At 54.4% G+C, this 17,773-nt stretch overlaps 1 protein-coding gene across 1 annotated transcript in view; it reads right to left on the bottom strand.

Annotated features, from left to right (window-relative positions):
* LOC142001887 (bile acid receptor-like) overlaps nt 1-17,773 on the bottom strand; it is a 48,501-nt gene that overhangs the window by 2,467 nt on the left and 28,261 nt on the right. Inside the window, exons 4-7 of the mRNA XM_074977524.1 lie at nt 10,087-10,227; nt 978-1,117; nt 775-879; nt 546-645 (exon numbers count right to left, since the gene is read on the bottom strand). Coding sequence (XP_074833625.1) covers nt 546-645; nt 775-879; nt 978-1,117; nt 10,087-10,227 — 486 coding nt within the window. The remainder of the gene's footprint in view (nt 1-545; nt 646-774; nt 880-977; nt 1,118-10,086; nt 10,228-17,773) is intronic.

Raw genomic sequence — 17,773 nt, 5'->3', positions numbered from 1 at the left:
CACGTAACATGACTTCACTTTTTTGCTGTGGCAAAGTAAAATGGAGGTCAGACAATTAGATGAAGAATAATTGACTTGAGACACAGAACTTTAATTGTATATTTTTAGAAGAGCTTGGCTCTATTATAAAATATTTTATATCATCTTATTTTTGGATTTGAAAGAGAAGTGAATCTCATAGATACTGAGTAGAAAGAAAAAGAAAAAGGAATAAAAAAATTGTTTTTCAAATGCTCGTGAATTAATGCCATTTCTGATTGTCATTTGTCGTGTTGTAGCAAGAAGGACCATGTGGGTGAGGTAATATCTCTTAGTGGACTAATTTCTGTTGGTGGAAGGAATAAGGCCTGGGAAAAGTAACCAAAGTGTCTCTAATTATTACTGTTTGCAAGTAAAATTAATAATGAATCAGTTGAATAGTTTTTCTGAACCGTATGTCTTTTCTCAGAACATGCATGACATGTAAATAAGGGTCTTTCACTTAAAGTAAGGATAAATTGTACCCCTTGTGGCAAAGAGTTTGTTAAATTATTTTATAAAGTTACCTGGGAGTCTTTTTGTGAAGTCCACTAATACTTGCACATGAACAACTGCTGTCTCTGAGAGCTGCAGAAAACTCTCTTCAGGGTTTGCAGTTTCCTGCAGCTAAAAAAAAGGAAGAAAGCAAGATTATAAACATTTGGTAATGATCAAAATTCACTGCTAAAATATGAATAAATAAAGCAATCTTAATTAATATCTTTGTATTGTGGCCTGTCCATTCTGAACACATACAAACTTCTTTGCTTCCTCTAGGGGAATTGCATATTTTTTATGGGCTGCCACAATGTGATCAATAAGTTGATGTTCCACTGGAGTAAGTTCCATCCTTTCGTGGATCTTTAAAAAAAAAAATAAGATAAATTACAACATGTATGTATTAAGGTGAAAATATGTAATAATGAAACAATATATTTTAAATAGGTAAATTCTCCCACTTTTCCAGGTCTAGTTGTGGATGATACATGCTTGCTGTTTACGGTGTCATCTTCCACTTTGATGTTACAAAGGAAACGGCTTTTGTGCTTGAAATTCTTTCTGAGTCGTTTTGATTTACACTGGACTTCAGTCAGCAAACCTGTAAGATATATAATTTCATATCAAAGTATTTGTTAAAGGTTCAAATACCTGTATACTTCACAACAAGCCCTTTTGTTATTATGAAGATGTTATAAGCCTGCACCTCACTAGCTTATCACCTGTATGGAAACCACCTTCCAGCCTATGAAAATTCTTAGGTAACAGGTATCTCCATGTTCTGACTATGATGGTGGCAACATAATAGCTACGTCTAAACTAGAGCACTCCTTCGAAAGAGTGTCTTTCAAAAGAGAGCAGTCGAAAGACACCCTTTTGAAGGGGAGTGTCTACATGTGGGGTGGGGCTGGCGCCATTGACGAAGGAAAGGGCCAGGAAATGGCTGTGGACGGGGTCACAGGGCAGCCAAGCCCTTTTGGGGTCTCAGCAAGCTACTCCTTTAAAGGGCCCCTCCCCAACACCCTCAGCCTGCACAGCACAAGGTCTGCGGAGCTGCCACAAGCCCTGCAGACACACTGGTTGCAGGAACAGACATGGAGCTTCAGCAGCTTGACAGCCTGCTGGCTGCCACCAGCGGAGTGGGTGTCCTGCTGGCCACAGCACTGATGGCCATTCTGCAGCTTCTGGCAGGGTCCCCTAGCAAGGAGCAGAAGGGGACACCCCAGACCATGGGATTCTCCGCCCCTACCCTGGAGCTACCCCACCAGCTCAGAGGTCATGGGGGAGTGAAACGACGACCGGTGGTTGTGGAATTTCCGGATGCGGCAGCAGACCTACCTGGAGCTGTGCCAGTGGCAGTCCCCAGCCCTGAGACGCCAGGACACCCAGAGAAAGCATGCCCTCCTCGTGGAGAAGAGAGTCGCAATAGCTGTCTGGAAACTGGCCACTCCAGACAGCTACTGCTCTGTGGGACGCCAGTTTGGTGTGGGCAAGGCCACAGTTGGAGCTGTCATGATTGAGGTGAGGAGGGCAGGGCACACACCCACTGGAGGGTGGGGGACCCAGAGCGGGCCAGGGCAAGACCAGGCACACCCCACACACCCTCATGGGTGCCTATATCATGTTCCCCCGACCCCACCTCACAGGTGGTCCACACTCCAAATGCCATGTTCCTGCAGAGGGTCGTCCACATTGGGGACCTGGACATGGCCATCGCAGGCTTTGCTGCACTGGGATTCCTGGATTGCTTCGGGGCCCTCGACAGTACCCACATACGTATCCATGCACCGGAGCATGGCGGAGGACAATTCATCAACAGGAAGGGCTACCATTCTGTGGTCCTGCAGGACATGATCGACAGCCAGGGCTAGTTCCAGGAGATGTACGTGGGCTGGCCTGGCTGCACCCATGAGCCGTGTCTACACGTGCATGCTACTTCGAAGTAGCGGCACCAACTTCAAAATAGCGCCCGTCACGGCTACACGTGTAGGGCGCTATTTCGATGTTAACATTGACGTTAAGCGGCGAGACGTCGAATCCGCTAACCCTATGAGGGGATAGGAATAGCGCCCTACTTCGACGTTCAACGTCGAAGTAGGGACCGTGTAGTCGTTGCGCGTCCCGCAACATCGAAATTGCGGGGTCCTCCATGGCGGCCATCAGCTGAGGGGTTGAGAGACGCTCTCTACAGCCCCTCAGCTCAATGGTAGCCGTGTGGAGCAGCCCCTTAAAGGTCCCCGCCCCCTCTCTTTCTGTGCAGGAAGCTGAGAGAGCGTGCAGGCAGGAGCAATAACACGCAGCCAGCCTGCATGCTATTCAGCAGCCCCAAGAACCCCCCAGCGCACCGATGGCCACCCGGCAGCCCCCCCAGCACCCCCAGAGGACCCCCCCGAAGGGGAGCCAGGGCAGCCAGGCCGGCAAGCGGCAGCGGGGCCCCTCCTGGATGGAGGCCGAGCTTCGGGACCTGCTGGGGCTCTGGAGCAAGGAGGAGGTGCTCCAGGTAATGGGGAGCAAGAGGCAGAATGCGGATGCGTTCCCTCGGCTGGCCGAGGGCCTGGCCGCCCGGGGTCACCCTGCCCGCACTCCGGACCATGTCCGGAGTAAAGTCAAAGAGCTGCGGCAGGGTTACGCCCGGGCCGGGGATGCGGCCGGCCAATCTGGGGCCGCCCCCGTCACTTGCCCCTTTTACAGGGAGCTCAGGGACATCCTGGGCCCCCGGCACACCACCTCCCCTCCGGCCACTCTTGACACCTCGGCTGAGGAGCCCCAGAAGGCCCCGGAGCCGGAGTCCGCCCCAGAGGTAAGCCCCGAGCCCCGGGGGCCCTCCCTGGAGCCCACCCCCGGGGCATCGCAGCAGGAGGAGGAGGAGGAGGAGGAGGAGGGGGACTCCTCCTCCACTGAGATGGGGCTGCACATCCTTCTCCCATCCCAGAGCAGCAGCTGGGCGTCCGCCCCCCGGGTGTCCCTGGACCGTGGGAGTGGACGTACAGGTATGTACCCCCCCGGTGTACACCCCCGGGGTTGAGGGGCGGGGGTAATAGATATGTGGCCAGGGCCCTCCACATGCCCAGATGGCCATGGCCCCAAGGACAGCAGTGCCATGTCCCTCACAGGAGTGCATCAGCCCCTGCCCCCCCGCCCCAGCACGACAGTGCCATGCCCCATCCCCGAGGCAGTGGGGAGCGGAACCTCTAGGGTCCCCCAGGAGGAGGGTGTGGGACACCCCGCAGCAGCATGTGATGGAGTGGCGGGAGTACAAATGCGAGACTCAGGCTAGATATGAGCAACAAGCTGAAGAGCTCCCAGGGGCAAAGGATGATCCTGGGGCTACAACTGGCAGGTGACACCTCTGCCCTGAACAAAGAGGAGGGAGGAACCAAGCTGGCTTTGAATCGGGTGGGGGGGCCCCTCAGGTAGAGGCTAGGGGAAGGGAGAGCTGGAAGGCAGCCAGCCTGAGGAGGGGGAAAGCTACACCCCAGAGGGGCACCCCTTGGGGTCTTCTCCCCAGGACGGGTTGGAAGGACTGTCTCTGACTGCTGTACTGTCACTCCTGGGAGAAACTGGGCATCTGTGGCCTAAGAAACCTCTCCTGTCAGACCCTGCTGAGTGAAGTGAGAGTCACTCCTGCCAGGGGACGGGGTGCAGTGCAGGGGGACCCATGAACCCCATCACAGCAGCATCTCCCGGGCACGGGGATGCGGAACCTGCAGCACAGGGGTGGGGGGACAAGGGCCACGGCTTGGGGCCCACACTAACGCCTGTCTCCACTCTTCTTCCCCCCCTCCTGTGTTTTGCAGCTGCACCATCGGAAGGACCGGAGAGCGCTGGCGAGGCTTCAGTGGTCCTGGAAACCCCTCCGGGGCCATCGCTCCAGGCAAGCCCCTCGGCGGAGGACCAACCGGCCCTACGGCAGGCAAGACGGCGGACCCAGCAACACCACACGCCAGCAACGGACCCCCAGCTGCTGGCCATCCATCGTCGGCAGCTGGAGGTCGCAGAGCAGCGTCTGCGGGTGGAGCAACGCCGCCTCCACCTCCAGGAGCTGGTGCTGGCGGGGTGCCAAGAGGCATGGGGGGCCTACATGGAGACCTTCAACCGCCTCGTGGACTACCTGGCCCCCCATGCCGCGCTGGCCGCCGCTGCGCCCGCCCTGAATGCTCCACCCGCCACACCACCCGCTGCTCCGCTCGTCGCTGCGCTGTCCGCCGTCGCCCCGCCACTGAGGGCCGGACCGCTGAGGGACACCTGGGGCCAGCTGAGACTCGCTGGACGTATCTTCCGGTCCACCCGGCCCCCAGCCAGCCCCGGACAGGGCTACGGCCGAGGCGCGGCTCCCGGCCGCCCACCCCCCAGTGCCAGACTGTAGGGGCGTGGGGCCCAGGACGTGGCCCCCCCCCTTGTATATAGTTTTGGGACTTATTTATTTGTGCCCCCCGTTTGCCCCATCCCCCCCCATGTAAATAGTTCTCCCCTTCCTTGTAATCCCTGGTTTTCTGTTTTTGTACATATATAATATATGCAAACTTTTTTATTATTCACTTATATAATAGTTTAGTTAGAAGGTCTTGTATATAGTTTGTTGTTATTAGTTAAAAAAACAGTTCAAAGAAAACCAGTTTCATTTCACCAACAAGTGTGTGCTTTTCATTGTCCAGGAAAAGGTGGGGGGGGGGTGCTGTTGGGTGCTCCGTGGTGTGGGCGTAGGGGCAGGGAGTGTTGTGGGGGAAGGGGTGGGCAGTGGGGGGCCTGGCAGAGTTCACCCCGCAGCCTCATCATCGAAGTGGGCCCGCTGGGCCTCCCGGACCCGGGTCCCTTCGGGGTCCACCTGGCGACTGGGGGCAGCGGGTGGCTGGACATCGGCCCTGCCGGCCTCCACAGCCCAGCCCTGAAAAAAGGCCTCCCCCTTGCTCTCCACCAGATTGTGTAGGGCGCAGCAGGCACCCACAATCTGGGGGATGTTGTTGGGGCCCGCATCCAAGCGGGTCAGGAGACATCTCCAGCGCCCTTTGAGGCGGCCAAATGAGTGCTCCACCACCTGCCGCGGATGGTTCAGGCACTGGTTGAAGCGCTCCTGGCTGGCAGAGAGATGGCCCGTGTACGGGTGCATGAGCCAGGGCCGGAGGGGGTATGCCGCATCTGCGATGACGCAGAGGGGCATGGTGGTGTCCCCCACAGGGATCACCTGCTGGGGGATGTGGGTCCCCACCTCCAGCCGGCGGCACAGGCCCGAGTTCTGGAAAACCCGGGCGTCGTGGGTGCTGCCAGGCAAGCCCACATAAACGTCCTGGAAACAACCCCGGCTGTCCACCAAGGCCTGGAGGACCACTGAGTGGTAGCCCTTGCGGTTTACGTAGCGCCCTCCACTGTGTTGCGGGGCACGGATGGGGATGTGAGTCCCATCCAGAGCCCCGAAGCAATTGGGGAAGCCCAGCGTGGCAAAGCCCGCGATGGTGGCATCTGGGTCCCCCAGCCTCATGAGCCTGTGGAGGAGCATGGCATTCATGGCGCGCACGACCTGCAGGGGAAGCACATGGGAGAGCACCAATGAGGGGTGAGCAGGGTGTGCGTGGCCCTGCCCTGCCAGGGTCCCCCTGCCCGCCCCCCCTGCACCCCGTGGGTCATCTTACCTCCATGAGGACAGCCCCAACGGTGGCCTTGCCGACGCCAAACTGCTGTCCCATGGATCGGTAGCTGTCTGGAGTGGCCAGCTTCCAGACAGCGATGCCGACCCGTTTCTCCACTGGGAGAGCACGCCGCATGGCGGTGTCCTGGTGCCTGAGTGCGGGGGTGAGCCACTGGCACAGCTCCATAAATGTTGCCGGCTCATCCTAAAGTTCCTGAGCCAGTGGTCGTCGTCCCACTCCTGAAGCACCAGCCACTCCCACCAGTTGGTGCTGGTGGGGTAGCTCCACAGGCGGCGGCGTGTGAGGCTGGGGGGGTTGGGGTGCTGCACGGTTGGGGGTTGAGTCCTGCTCCCCTGCAGGCTGCTCCTCCTCCGGTGTGGCAAGGAGGTGCTCAGCTGCCTCCCACATGGCATGGATCAGGGCAAGCCCTGCTCCTGCAGGGAGGGCTGGGTGGACCTCTGGCGGCTGCTGCTGCTGGGGGTCCATGACGGCGTCGCCCGAGGTCTGCGTGCCTATGGCTCTTCAGACCGCGTGGTGTGCAGGCTGAGTGTGTCTGGGAGGGGCCCTTTAAGGGAGTGGCTAGCTGTTGCCCCGGAAGCGCTAGTCCGCCCTGTGACCCTGTCTGCAGCTGTGCCTGGCATCCCTATTTCGATTTGTGCTACTTTGGCGTGTACACGTTCCCTCGCAGCGCCTATTTTGATGTGGTGCTGCGCAACGTCGATATTCAACATCGACGTTGCCAGCCGTGGAGGACGTGTAGACGTTATTCATCGAAATAGGCTACTTTGAAGTAGGCTTCACGTGTAGACGTAGCTTTGATGCGCAGGTCTTCTGGAACTCAGGCCTGTGTCGCTAGCTGGAAGCAGGGACCTACATCCGCCAGAGGGAGATCCCGCTGGGGGACACCACCATGACCCTGCCTGGTGTCTGACGCAGCATACCCACTCTAACCTTGGTTCATGTGGCCACCCCTCCCACAGCGAGGAGCACTTCAACAGCCACCATAACCATGCGCGCCAGGTGGTTGAGCTACACCTTCAGCTGCTTGAAGAGCCAGTGAAGCTGTCTCCTCAGCTGCTTGGACATAGGCGTTATCAATATCCCCCCAGGTTGTGGATACCTTCTGCATGCTTCACAATATGGAGAGGAAGAGGGAGGCCTTTGTGCAGAGGTGGGCAATGGAGGCTGGCATGGACTACCCCAGTCAGCCACCGCCCCAGCCACCGGGCCCACCAGGATGGGATCCGCATCCAGGAGGCCCTGAACTGCTACTTCGACCAGGGGCCCCAGTAAGTACTGCCCCAGCCACCCACAGTGGGCCTCCCACACACTGCCCCCAGCCTCCCACACACTTCTCTTACCTCCCGCACACTGCCCCTCCCCTTGAGCACACAACACACAGGGGTTATGGAAAAATAAAACGGTGTATTGTAAACTGCAAAAACTGTGCGGCTAATACTTATTGGTAAACATAACGGTATGGCTAACTATAAACAGGAGCAGGGGCTAACAATATGCAGAGCAGAGGGACCTAGGTGGCCCACCCAGTGAGCCATCACTCCGGGGCAGTGGTGGAGGGGTGCGACCTGCGCCGGCCCTGCGTCCCACAGTCCCCCACCTCCATCTGGGGTCCCTGGCGGGGCTGGGAGGTTGCGGGAAGTACAGGGAAGTAAGGCTGGGGATCGGCCTCGGGCCAGTGGTCTGGGCCAGTGGGGTCCTCTCCCAGGGGGCTTGCGGGTGGGGCCACAGCAGGAGGGACAGCAGGCGGGGCAGCTGGAGGTGCAGTGGGGGGGTGGCAGGAGGGGTCAGCCAGGCCAGGAGCTCCTGGTAAGAGTCCACAACATCCTGGAATGTAGCCAGGAACTCTTCCTAGGCCTCCCAGTGCCAGACAGCCTCCCCCTCCTCAAAACGGAGCCAGCACTCAGCCAGCTCCACCTGGCAGCAGATGGAGGTGGTGAGGGTGGGGGTCCTATGCCAGCCGCCTCTGGTTGTGCTGCGACTGGGCCCGTCCTGGTGCTGGTGGCGGCTCTGGCCAGTCACCATCTCTCGCCTCTGAGGGGCTGTCCAGGACCACAGAGGGGGCAAGGCTCTTCTGGCCCTCAGATGGTGCGGCTGTGGAAACGGGGAAAGAGAGGAACAGGCCATGAGTACCGACCCCTGCCCCATTGCCCACGCCCCCCATTCCCCTGTGGGTGCCTGGGCCCTGTCCCTGTTCCCCATCTGTGGGTGCAGTGGCCCTGTGCACCACCCCCCTTGCGCAGTCTGCCCCCACCCACCCCTCCCGCTGGGGGCAGGGCGCGGCACTGTCCACAGGAGTATGTTGCTGATGGGCAGCGGCAGCTGTGCCACCATCTCAGGACCATGGTCCACCTGGGCCCTGGCGGGCCAGGGTCTGCCAGGGTGTGGGGAGCCCCTGGTCATGTATGGTGCCTCCTCCCCGTGATCCTGTGTGTGTACCCTGTTGGGTACGTACCTGAGGGTCCACTGCCGAGGTCAGGGGATGGCCATCTGGCTGATGGCTACCTAGAGCTGTGGGAGGGGAGGTCACTGACCCAGGTCCCCCTCCTCACTGGACCAGTCGCCAGCTGAGGCTGGCTCCATCTCCAAAGCTGGTGGTGTGGGGCTTGTCCCAGCTCCTGCCTCTCTCCGGGCGGGGGCTCCTCGGTGGATGTGTCCAGGAAGGCCAGAGGGGGGAGGTGTCCCGGGGGCCCAGGATGTTCCTGAGCTCTCTGTAATAGGGGCAGGCAGCGGGCCGAGTCCTGAGCCTGGGCATAACCCTGCCGCAACTCCTTCACCTTCCTCCTGACCTGGTCAGGAGTGCAGGCAGGGTGACCCCCAGGTAATCAGGCCCCTCAGCCAGCCGGGCGAAGGTGGCCATGTTCCACCGCTTGCTCCCCGTCACCTGGAGGACCTCCTCCTCCTGCTAGAGCCCCAGCAGGTCCTGGAGCTCTTGCTCACTCCAGGAGGGGGCGGCACGCCTTGGGAGTCCTGGGTGTGCTCAGAGGGGGCACCCTGGGGCTCCTGACCTGCCTGGCTGGTGGCCATCACAAGCAGGGGGCTTTTGGGGGTTGCACTGAGGCATGCAGGGGCATCATGCATAGCGGCTGCTGCCTGCACGCTCTCAGCTTCCTGCAGTGGGGTTCCCTGGTCCGTGCAACTTTAAGAACTGCTGTGTGCGGAGATCATAGAGCGCCACAGGGATTGGGCAGCATGTCTCCACCTAATAACTGATTGCCACTATGGCAGACCCCACTCTTTCGAAAAACTGGTATGCACAGCATCTGCACAAATCGTTTTTCGAAAAAAGAAGTCGAAAGAGCAGTCTCTTCCTATTTTCTGTTTGGAAAACTGGTTTCGACTCCTGCGGTGCCCAACTTCGATTTCATCTTGGAAAGAGTGCGTGGCATGTGTAGGTATGCCACGTGCTACTTCAAAGTGAGGCCTGCTCTTTCAAAAAAACTGGCTAGTGTAGACGTAGCTAATGTGTTTTGTCACTCATTTCCTATCTATAGCCTAGATGTGAGCTGAAGTCAAACAGTCTCATGTGTTCTCTTAATGTTGGTGCTGCACTGTATGAACATAAGGGTCTTCCATGAAGAATTACCATGGGCAAAATTTTTTTTATCTTTTTGTAACATGAAAACACATTAAACATCCCTATGGAGACAGTCACAGCTCAGCACCGTTAGCTGTCTCTTGATGGCAGTTTCATAAACCTTTCTCTGTTTCGCTAAAGGTGCCTAGCTGTGCAATTTTAGATCACAGATGTCTTGATCCCTTCAGAAAGGGTATTTCCCAAATACTGGGTGATCAATATAGGTGGAAAGAGAAATACCACAAATGGTCTAGTTCTAAGGAAGGAGCCTTAGAAAAAATTTAAAATGGCTTAGGAAAGTAGTATTTACAGAGAATTCAGTGCAATTTTAAGAAGCAGTGGAACACTCACATTCTGCCAGCATTCCCACAGCTTTGCACTTCTTCAGGCGACACTCCTGACACTTCCTCCGCATGTACATGTCCATTTCACAGTGGCCGCCATTCTTGCATCTGTAAACTGCATTTTTTGTAATACTACGTCGAAAGAATCCTAAAAACAAAGGATATTTGGGATGATGGGAAGGAATCTCTGTAATTGCACTCAGTTATTTAAAGAGTTACTATATGACGTTTCTACAATGAAAAAATCACTGTTAGAAAATTTTACAATTTCATCAATCTGATGATCCTTGATTGGTTGCATTTTTGTGCCTAGTATTAACCATTGCTTGAACAATGTGACTCCCTTTCACTCTTTCTAGTGACAGGTACCTTACCAGTAACAAGAGGGGTTTATTAAAATAGGCAGGAAATCCAGCATAATGGTTCTCCCAGATTTTTAAGTAATGTCTCAAACAATATTCCAAGATGGAGTTTAACCAACACCCAGCACTTGAAAATGACATAGGTCTGATAGAGGCTGAGAACAGAAAAGGCAATATATTTAGTCACCTGGAAGAAGGGTGAACAGTGAGGTTGCAAACCTTGCAGATGATAGCTATTCAAAGTTCTTAAGTCCAAACCTGATGACAAAGAGTTACAAAGGGATCTCACAAAACTGGATGACTAGGGAACAAAATGTCAGATGAAAGTCAGTGTTAACAAGTTCAGTGTAATGCGTATTGGAAATCACAATCTGAACTGCACATATAAAAGGATAGTGTCTAAATTAGTTGCTACCACTCAAGAAAAGAGATATTGGAGTCATTGTGCATAGGTCTCTGAAAACATCTGCTCAGTTTGAAGTTACAGTTAAAACAGCTACTAGAATCATAGGAACAACTAGGAAATGTAGAAGGATAGAAAATATCAAAATGTCATTACATAAATCCATGGTGTACATTCACCTGAAACGTGTGCAGTTCTGATTGTCTCTGATGAGATATACTCCCTACTCCATCCATGAAAGAGTTGAATTAGACCAGGTAGGTCCAATCAATTAAGCCTCAAATGGGAGGTTTAGGCCATGTGGAGGCTGCCAATGAGAAGGAAGCTCTGAAGGAGCTAGCTGGAAGCCAGCAACCGTGTGGTAGGCAGTAGGAAAAAGGCTGCAGTCTGTTTCTCTGAGGCGAAGAGAAGAAAAGAAAGATAGAAACCCCTGAGAAATGGGACAGGAACCTATGAGGAATGGTTTACCTAGGAGGCTCATCAGAGAGGTGAAGGCTGATGAAAGAGAAATTGAAAGAAGCATGCTAGGAAGTAGTTCAGGGAAATCCAGAACTTAACAGCTCACTATAAGGAACTGGACTGGAACACAGACTAGAGGGCAAGCCTATCATCAACAGCAGAGTGGTATTCCTAGGGTTCAGTGAATGGAAGATTTTCTGAATCACTGTAGGAAGGATATAATCAAGGAAGAAAGCACAAAGGCTGCCTGATGCCTGACGCTGCTTGTGCAGAAGGGGAATCACAGTGTCACCTGGCCACACTGCTCAGTCCCGAAGCCTCCATACTGTGAATCAGTGAGCAAGAGAAGAGCTGCAAAACTGAAACATAAGAAAGGGGATTAAGGAATTTTACTTAATTGGAAGAAGTCCAGAGAAGAGCAACAGCAATGATTAGGTACTTTAAACAACTGCCATCTGAAAAAAGATTTAAAAGACTGAGGGCTGTTCATCTTAGAAAATAGATGACTAAGGGGAGATACCATAGGGATGTATAAAAATATTAATGATGTGGAGAACATTATAAGGAAGTGTTTTTTACCCCTTCATACAACACAAGAACCAGAAGTCATCCAATGAAATTAATTGGGGGCAAGTTTAAAACAAAAATAAGGAAATACATCTTCAACAATGTACATCAACCTGTGGAATTCGCTGCCAGGATATTTTGTGAAGGACACAAGCATAACTGGGTTTAAAAAACAGAATCAGCTAAGTTCATGGAGGATATTTCTATCAGTGGCTATTAGCCAAGACAATCAGGGATGCAGTCTCATGCTCTGGGTGTCCCAAAAGCTCTGACTGCCAGGAACTGCAACTGAACAATGGGTGAAAATCACTCAATAGATACCCTGTTCTATCCATTCCCAGTTCCAAAATTAAAAAGTTACTTATGTTTTTGACCACCGGGCTAGTGATCCCACTGGATGCGCCTACACAGCCAAGAGTAACAAAGGCAAGACTCGGAGGGGTAGCCGTGTTAGTCTGGATCTGTAACAGCATCTGATGAAGTGAGTCTGTGCTCACGAAAGCTCATGCTCAAAACTTTTCTGTTAGTCCGTAAGGTGCCACAGGACCCTTCGTTGCTGTTAAAGGCAAGACTATTTTTAGGGCATCCTTTCTAGCCCCCTGCCCATGTGGGGTGAGCAAAGTGGATCCTTAAAAGGACTGCTCAGTCGTGGGTGCAGCTGCTGAAGTGCTCGACCTGCCTCAGTCCTCAAGCAAGACAAATGCACCAGCAATCATCCTTTTCCCTGCAACCTGAGTACTGTCTGTGACTAGGACCTTCCAGATCTCACTGTCTTGTTTCCATTGCCACTCACTGACTGTCACTGGACTTTTGACTTCTGTGTTTTACTTAACATGGAAGATGTCTGTGCAGGACTTCTTTTAGAGTGGGGAGACTGGTGCACAACAGTCACCACACTGTCCTTGACAGATAGAAGACTTGAAACCAGTGGCATAGATACCATGACAGTGAAATCCTCTATCAGCTGCAGCCTTCATCTGCCTTCACAGCCATTATAACATTACACAACATTTTAACCTCTATTGTGCAGTTATCCTCTGTCTGTTCTGCTTTTGAGGACTTCTTGAATCACACTTTGTCTGGAACGTTACAGTTAATCTTTCTGCCATGAGTGACTCTAGGGGAGTAAATGAGTCTAAGCAGCATCACTCTCAGGTCATTAAAAAACGCGATCTTCTTCTTCGAGTGTCCCTGTGGGTGCTCCACGTTAGGTGTCGGGCTCACCCCGGCGCCGCAGGTCAGATCTTCCAAGCAGTTTCTGCCGGACCGCGCATGCGCCGGTGCGCGCTGCTCCCTTGCGCGCTCCTGGCCACGTGCGCAATCCGGTCCCCGCCAGTTCCTCTTTAACCGCCATCGGCTGCAGACGGATTCCGCTCAGGCTATGGCCAGAGTTAGCGTATTTAATGTTTTTAATTGTTTTAAAGTTTCTTCAGTCTTAGATTAAGTTAGTCAGTTGTTTTCAACAAAACAAAAAAACCAACAAAAAAAAAAACAACGAAAGGGAAGGAATTCAAAGCTTCCAATCCTAGTAACAAGCGGAGCATCGGAGGCCAGGAGCCTAGGGCCATTACCCCTCCTGCCGCGGCAGGCTTTATCCGAGAGGGGAACAAGCACAGAGAAGGTGCTAAGTAACCTATTAACAACTCAAAGACTCACCACAATGTCCTCTTCAGGATTCAAGAAGTGTGAGTCGTGCTGCGAGGCGATGCCAGCATCTGATCGGCACAGTCAGTGTATAAGGTGCTTGGGGGAATCCCATGTCACTCAGAAATGTTCCTTCTGCGCCAAGTTAACAGCCAGAGCAAGGAAGGACAGGGAAATGCGGCTGAAAATGCTGCTGTTCGACAAGGCCCTGCAGCCAGACGTGCCGGACCGGCCGCAGCAGGAGGGACCCTCCGGGGCCCATAAAAGGAAAGCCGCGTCCCTAACCCCATCAGCGCAAAAACGGAGGAAAATCTCCCCAACCCGATCCCTGCCGGCAGCAACAGCGAGCGGGATGGGTGGAGCGCACAGCCCCCAGCTGCAGCTACAGCTGATCGGCGGAGGTGCGGAGACACACGTGGCGGAGGTTCAGCCTCCGATGATCAAACAGCCGCCCCGCACCGCGGGCAGGGCGGCGGCCAAGCAAGCGCCGGAACCGGCGGCTCCGCAAACAGCGGCACCGACCCCTGGGGAACCGGAGGCGCAGAGCACGCAGGCATGCAGCCTGCAGGCACCGGGGGAGACCGCCCGCGCAGCACCGCTGAGGAGCATGCCGAGCGCAGTGCAGACTACAGGGCCGAGATCCCCGACGCGTCAGGGGGCGGAGCCACCCCCACAGGGTAGGGGAAAGGCAGCACAGAAAACACGGCACCGCAGTCCCTCTCCAGACAGGGCTGCAGAGCTGCTTTCTCTGAGCCCTCCGCTCGTGCTGTGGACTCCAACGAGAAGGCAGGGGTCACCCCTAGCCTGTCCGGTGCCCCCATCTCCATTTCTACAGCCAGCCTCCCCATGGCTTGGACCACCTTCGCCCTTCTTGGGCTTCGAGCCACTTGAGTACTATCACAAATCGGTCTCTCCAGCGTCCCATGTCTCCAGAAGATCTCGCTCCCCCAGACGTAGGGGGTATGCACCAAGGGAGTGGTCCAGGTCACCATCCCAGGAGCACTGCCCGTGTTGCCATGGTCACCCCATCATGAGGGGCATAGACACCATAGGCATACTACTAGGGACAGATCCCCACAGACGGTTCCGTATCCCTGAGGGCAATCGCGAACGGGGACAGAGACTTAGATATCTCAGGGGGAGTTGGTTCTGGAACCCTGGGATTTTCCCTCGCAAGCTTCTAGTGAGTGGATGTACCACCGTCAACAGGACCCGGAGGGGTCCAGAGAGGCGTACCCTAGCGGTTCCTCACTGTCCTCCCCGGATGATGCTACAGCCTCGGGGGACGTCAATCCTCCGGACGATCTCAAACCGTTCCAAGAGCTGTTTAAAAGGGTGGCCTTCACGCAAGGCATCCAGACAGCAGAGGTGCAAGAGAAGCACCATAAGCTCCTTAAAAATCTGAGAGCTCCAGCCTCCTCTAAAATAGCCATACCGCTTGACGAAGCAATCTTGGAGTCTGCCACCACGATATGGCAGACCCCTGCGACTATTCCACCTGTCCACAAGAGAGCGGACAAGAAATACTTCGTGCCGGCGGAGGGCATGGAGTTCCTATTCAGCCACCCGCAACCAAATTCTCTGGTGGTAGAATCGTCTCAACAGAGATCAAAAATGTCTCAGTTCAAAACAGGGGGAATGGACAAAGATGCCAAGAAACTAGAGCTGTTCGGCAGAAACGTCTACTCCTCCTCCACCCTACTGTTGAGAATGGTGAATTACGCAGCGCATCTAGCGAACCACAATTTCGACAACTACTCTAGGTTAACCTCCCTCATGGACTTGCTTCCAGAGGACAAGAAGCCGGTGCTCAAGGCTATCGTGCAAGAAGGCTACGCGGCCTCGAGGACGGGAGTTCAGATCGCCCTGGATGTTGCAGACACAGCAGCACGCTCAACAGCTACAGCAGTGGTAATGCAAAGGGAGTCCTGGCTCCAAACATCGGGTATACTGAGGGATCTGCAGGTGAAGATCGTCTGTCTCCCCTTCGACACGCAGAAGCTGTTTGCTGAATCAACTGACTCGGTCCTTCATTCCAGTAAAGACTCAAGAGCCACTCTTAGGACCTTAGGGATCTACACCCCTCCATACAGAAAGAAAAAGTACTACCCTCAGCAAAGATGGTACCGGTATCAGCCACAGCGTCCCCAGTACCACAGGGGTTACAAGCAAGGGCGACATCAACAGCATCAACAATATAGAACTCCCAGGCGACGTTCCCAACAGAGCCGTGTGCCCTCGGGGCAGGGCCAAAGGCCACAAGTTTGACACACAGATCCAGGGCTGTGCCATCACTACCATCGCACAATGTCATCCGAAGCTGTTATTCCACCATTGCTTCCGACCATTCTACGACCAGTGGCAAAGGATCACCACAGACAAATGGGTGCTGGAGATCATAGCCACGGGGTACGCCATCCCCTTCCAGTCACTCCCACCGCCATGACCTCCACCCAGGCCCCACCTGCAGGATGCCTCCCATGAAGCGAGACTCAAGCAGGAGGTAGACCATCTTATGCTCATAGGGGCAGTGGAAAGAGTGCTGGAGCAACTGCAAGGGAAAGGGTTCTACTCCAGATACTTCCTCATGGAGAAAAAGACAGGAGGCTGGAGGCCTATCTTAGATCTTCGAGGCCTCAACTGGTACCTGCGCAAGCAACGCTTTTGGATGATCACAATCGCCTCCATCCTTATGGCACTGGACGATGGAGATTGGGTCGCAGCCCTCGACTTACAAGACGCGTATTTTCACATAACTATCCATCCGGCTCACCGACGATTCCTCCAGTTCATGGTAGGCAAAGAACATTTTCAATACAAGGTCCTACCGTTCGTCCTCTCCTTGGCCCCCAGAGTCTTCACCAAGAACTTGGCAGTGGTGTCAGCCTACCTGCACAGACAGGGGGTATTTATATTCCCGTATCTGGACGACTGCCTACTCAAAGGGGCCTCGAAGGAGGAGGTACTACGCATGATACGCGTCACAGCAGGCACGTTCTCTTCGCTGGGCCTGGTCATCAATCTGGCAAAATCAAAGATAGACCCCGCACAGGACATAGAGTTCATAGGGGCACGCATAAATTCTATTACAGCGAGAGTGTATCTACCAGAGACACACTTTTGGGCCATCGGCTCCCTCGTGCAAGTCATCACCTTCAGCCCTACGGTGCCGGTCCTGACGTGCTTACAGCTGCTGGGCCACATGGCAGCAGCGACGTTCGTAGTACAGAACGCCAGGTTACACATGCGCAGCATGCAGCACTGGCTGGCGAGCGTATACAAACCGGTAGCACACACCGTTCACAGGGTGGTGTCGCCCACGACAGAGGTGCGCAAATCCCTGCAATGGTGGGTAAACCTCAAGAACATACTAACAGGGGTACCCTTCCACCAACCACAAGTATCGGTTTTTCTTACTACAGATGCCTCCCACATTGGGTGGGGAGCACACATGGGCGAAGAGCTGACGAAAGGACTGTGGTCCTCCATGGAGCAGTCACTGCACATAAATATACTGGAGGTCAGAGCGGTGTTCAACGCCTGCAGACACTTTAGAGACCATATACAAGGCAAAGTAGTCGGGATCAGTACAGACAGTACCTCCACCATGTTTTATATAAATCGGCAAGGAGGAGCTCGGTCCCATGCCTTATGTGTGGAAGCAGTCCGGTTGTGGAACTGGTGCATTGCCAACAATATAACCTTGAAAGCCTCGTACTTACCAGGCGCCCAAAATGTGAAGGCAGACCAGCTGAGCACGCGTTTCACACTCACGCACGAGTGGCAGATCCGTCCCGATCTGCTACGACCGATTTTTCACGCATGGGGTTTTCCCCAGATAGACCTGTTTGCCACTCAACACAACAAGAAGTGCCCACGATACTGCTCCAGGGCAGGACTGGGACGGGGGTCCCTGGGGGACACATTCGCGATCTCCTGGAGGGGCCCCCTGCTTTACACTTTTCCTCCCACAGTGCTGATCCACAAAGTCTTGCAGAAAGCCAGGAGAGAAGGAGCCTGAATGATCCTGATAGTCCCAACGTGGGATCGACAGCAATGGTTCCCCCTACTCCTGCGCATGTCGGACCGTCCACCGATGCCCCTCCCGGTGGCACCGGATCTGCTCACGCAAGCCCAGGGGTCCATAGTGCATCCGCCCCCCCAAGGCCTGCGACTACAAGCGTGGTTAATCCATGGCTCCTCTCCCTAGAGAGCACATGTACGGAGGAAGTGCAACAAGTCCTAGAAAGTAGCAGGAG

Source organism: Carettochelys insculpta, chromosome 26 (genome assembly GCF_033958435.1).
Source record: "Carettochelys insculpta isolate YL-2023 chromosome 26, ASM3395843v1, whole genome shotgun sequence".
Taxonomy (NCBI): Eukaryota; Metazoa; Chordata; order Testudines; family Carettochelyidae; genus Carettochelys; species Carettochelys insculpta.
This window is presented reverse-complemented; position numbering and strand designations above follow the sequence as displayed.